Source organism: Diospyros lotus, chromosome 6 (genome assembly GCF_014633365.1).
Source record: "Diospyros lotus cultivar Yz01 chromosome 6, ASM1463336v1, whole genome shotgun sequence".
NCBI lineage: Eukaryota > Viridiplantae > Streptophyta > Magnoliopsida > Ericales > Ebenaceae > Diospyros > Diospyros lotus.
In genome coordinates, this window is record NC_068343.1 from 38,250,180 (window position 1) to 38,254,285 (window position 4,106).

General features: G+C 40.0%; 1 protein-coding gene across 1 annotated transcript; it reads left to right on the top strand.

Moving 5' to 3' along the window:
• The first annotated feature begins 366 nt into the window (after nucleotides 1–366).
• On the top strand, nucleotides 367–3,110 carry LOC127803976 (probable pectinesterase/pectinesterase inhibitor 51). Its single transcript, XM_052340657.1, has 2 exons — nucleotides 367–1,625; nucleotides 2,204–3,110. Exons 1-2 carry the CDS (start codon nucleotides 578–580, stop codon nucleotides 2,887–2,889), a joined length of 1,734 nt encoding a protein of 577 aa, XP_052196617.1. The 5' UTR covers nucleotides 367–577; the 3' UTR covers nucleotides 2,890–3,110.
• The last annotated feature ends 996 nt before the right edge of the window (nucleotides 3,111–4,106 follow it).

Sequence of the window (4,106 nt, forward strand, 5' to 3'; positions counted from 1 at the left end):
GGGTGTGGGGCTTCCTTACCTTCCAACTAAAAGTCTCTCCCGCTTTCCTCAACAACTTCCCCATAATCACAAGGTTACATCAAACTTACATTTCATTTCATTTCTTTTTTTTTCTTTTAAGTTTAAGAAATATAAAAAAAAAAAACATTTGATTTCTTAATTCTTCCATCAATTTCTTCGTTTGGCCTTGTTATATATTTAGATTTGAATTTAAATTTATTCTAAATTTAAACTCAATAAACAGACCAACATAAAATATTAATATTTTAAATAACATAATTTATAAATTTTTTCCCTAGTCGCCGAAAAAGCTAAGCAACAAATGGACAACGGAGAAGAAACACCCATATGCTATAGTGGCGCCTCCATCTGAGACTCTCAGAGAGAGAGAGAGAGAGAGAGAGTGGCCACTCTGATCCTCACACCTTCCAATAACGACAACCGACGACGAATCCATACAGCATCACCATTTTTATCATTATCGGCCCCATCGAACCCGTGACTCCATTTCCATTTCCAACCTGCTTCGCCGAATCAGAAGCATTTCCTGATACACATAAATACACCCCAACCCAAAATGTATCGCAGAAAGCTCACAAAGACACCTCTCGCTTTGAAGCTCCTCCTCATTTCCATGGCCTCCCTCTTCTTCCTCGCCCTCGTCTCTCTCCTCGTCCTCTTCTCTCGCTCCTCGGCAATCCATCACCACCGTTCACCCACGCCCCGATCCCCCATATCAGGATCCAAACAGCCCCCCCTTCCGCCGCCACCGCCGGAGATCCAGCAAGCGTGCAAGGCCACCAGGCACCCTGACACATGCGAGGCCTCGCTGGTTCAGTCCAAACGGGTCCCTCCCAACCCCGACCCGACCCAGATCATCCAGGCCGCAATGTCAGTCTCCTCCCAGAACCTTAAGACCGCCCAGTCCATGGTCCAGGACATCCTGGATTCGTCCGCAGGCAATCTCAACCGCTCCATCGCAGCAAAGAATTGCTTGGAGGTGCTCGGTAATTCCGAGTTCCGCATCCAATCGACGGCTGACGCGCTGCCACGCGGTAGGATCAAGGATGCCCGGGCGTGGATGAGCGCGGCTCTGCTGTACCAGTATGATTGCTGGTCCGCGTTGAAGTACGCCAACGATACCCAACTGGTCAACCAGACCATGGCCTTCTCGGATTCCTTGATTGGGCTAACCAGCAATGCACTTAGCATGATCATGTCGTACGATATATTTGGGAACGAAATTGGGTCGTGGAGGCCGCCCATGACGGAGCGGGACGGGTTCTGGGAAGGACCGAGTGGGGCCGGCGGAGGGTTGGGGTTCAGGGGCGGGTTGCCTGCGGGTCTAACGGCGGACGTTACGGTGTGTAAGCCAAGCGGCAGCGGGGGGGGAGGGAAGTGCAGTTACCGGACGGTGCAGGAGGCGGTGGACGCGGCGCCGGCTAACCTGGCGGGACGGCGGTTTGTGATAGGGATCAAGGAGGGGGTGTTCGAGGAGACCGTAAGGGTTCCGTTAGAGAAGAAGAATTTGGTGTTTTGGGGGGATGGCATGGGCAAAACCGTCATTACAGGCTCCTTGAACGTGGGCCAGCCCGGGATTTCCACGTACAATACAGCTACAGTTGGTAAAGTTGCCAATTCATTTATTACCGGCAAATTATATAGTGTAGCTCCTGTGCTTGTATGCTTTGAGCTTGTATCCTTTTTTATTTGTAGACTTAATTGTTTTATTTTTTAATTATATTTTTAAATTAATTATACATTTAAATTTTTTATCGTTTTAATTATAATGAACTATATAATTTAGTGCAAAACTATATAATTATATCAGCGATCTACAAATTTATTAAGCATAATAAATTAAAAATAATTTTGTAGTGTAATTAAAATAAAAAAAAATTAAGAATATAATTAACTTAAAATTATATAATTTAGTAATATAATTGAAATAATAAAAAATTTAAATATCTAAATATACATGATAAAAATATGTATTTGCCATTTATTAGCTGATGGAACTTTATAGCTGGTAATTTTATTTTTCCCTCATTCTACAAATTTATTAAGAACAATTATAAAATTGGATGATCACTTATTTGAATTATCTAATTATTTGCTATGGATTCATTGAGCATTGCATTGCATGTATCTTTGCAACCATTTACAATTGCCAATTTGTCATGTATTTTGATTAATGTCATAGGTGTTCTTGGCGATGGATTTATGGCGAGCGGTCTGACCATCCAGAACACAGCAGGGCCAGACGCTCATCAAGCAGTAGCCTTCCGATCAGACAGCGATCTGTCCGTTATCGAAAACTGCGAATTCCTCGGCAACCAAGACACTCTTTACGCCCATTCCCTGCGCCAGTTCTATAAATCGTGCCGCATCGAGGGCAATGTAGACTTCATCTTCGGCAATTCCGCTTCAATCTTCCAAGAATGCACCATCCTGGTTCGTCCCCGGCAGCTCAAGCCCGAAAAGGGCGAAAACAACGCCGTCACTGCCCACGGCCGGACCGACCCCGCCCAATCGACGGGGTTCGTCTTCCAAAACTGTTTGGTAAATGGGACAGATGATTACATGGCGTTGTATAACAAGAACCCAAAGGTGCACAAGAATTTTCTGGGGAGGCCATGGAAGGAGTATTCGAGAACGGTTTTCGTAGAGTGTAACCTGGAAGCCCTGATTACGCCGCAAGGGTGGATGCCGTGGAGCGGCGATTTCGCATTGAAGACGCTGTACTACGGAGAATACAGGAATTCAGGGCCGGGAGCAGCTTCGTCCGGGAGAGTTTCTTGGAGCAGCCAGATTCCAGCCGATCATGTTTCCATGTATTCGGTGCAGAATTTTATTCAAGGGGATGAATGGATTCCGACGTCTTCTTGATTGATTACCAGGCAGTTGTGATTAAGGTGAGTACTGAGATATTGTGCTCGCTCTTCTAGCAGTAGGCATATTATATGGGAGACGGAAGTTCGACATCAACAACTTTCCCATGTAACTAGAGATTTCTAATACCTGTGTAACACTCTCAAAAAAGATGATGTTTAGTTTTTTATATGTAAAATATTAAAATTTAATATTTTAAATATTAAAATTATTGCTTTAACTCTTTACTATGACAAAATATTAATGCGTTTAAGAATTCACCCTTCTTCGAGAGTGATGCTTCACGTAAATGATCATTTGAAAGTATTTGAATAACTTGAGTGATTTGTTGTGTTTTTTTAATATTAAAAAATATAATATTTAATCATTAATGTACAAAACAATAATATTTCATATCTCAACTATAAAAAATTATTAATTTAAGTTTTTACTCTGACTGAAAAGAAACCCAATTATTATCTACGCCACATAGAACATACATGTAGAAAAGATAAAATTGTTAGAATTTTTTATATCGTGTGCAATATTAGTTAGATCTTGTTTTAAGAAAAAATTGGTTGGACTATAACTTAACAATGTTTGGAGGGTCAAATGAATTATATGCGATCATAATTGGACATTGGGTTTGGTGCACCTTTATGGGCTTGAATCCATTTGTATATATATAATTTGTGAAATAAGTGTAGGTCCTATAAAATTTTGTGATAGGCAAAACCCTATTGGCATTATATATAAAGTTAGGTCCTCTCTTTTCTTTAATTACATCTATTACACTATTTCTTTCTATTAAGAAAAGGTTAAGGGATCATAGAGGAGAAGATGAGAAAGATCTAGTTTGGTGAGTGCATTTATTTGTGCTTGCTCTTTCAATAAGATTTTTCATCATCATTTATGAATCTCAGAGGTATTCTTCTTTTTAATGATATCAGTATTTTATATGGTATGTGCATTTAATACATCCTATGAAACAATTATATATAACAAAATTGTAATGTCATAAAACAATCACATCAATGAGATATATTAAATTAAAATTTATCTTGACAGGGTAAAAATCAAATTACCCATAACTTCAAAAAATCCCTAAATCCTAAACATTTACATCTCTAATCCAAAATATGCGAACTTCTTGTATTCTTAATTACAAAATATAACCTTATTAATCTCCATCCTTTCTCTTTGTTGAATTTGATTCAATCACTCTCTTATTTATA

Coding starts and splice junctions, on each gene's coding strand:
- LOC127803976 (XM_052340657.1), top strand. CDS start 578: ATGTATCGCAGAAAGCTCACAAAGACACCTCTCGCTTTGAAGCTCCTC. Junction 1,626..2,203: donor GTACAATACAGCTACAGTTG/GTAAAGTTGCCA, acceptor TTAATGTCATAG/GTGTTCTTGGCGATGGATTT.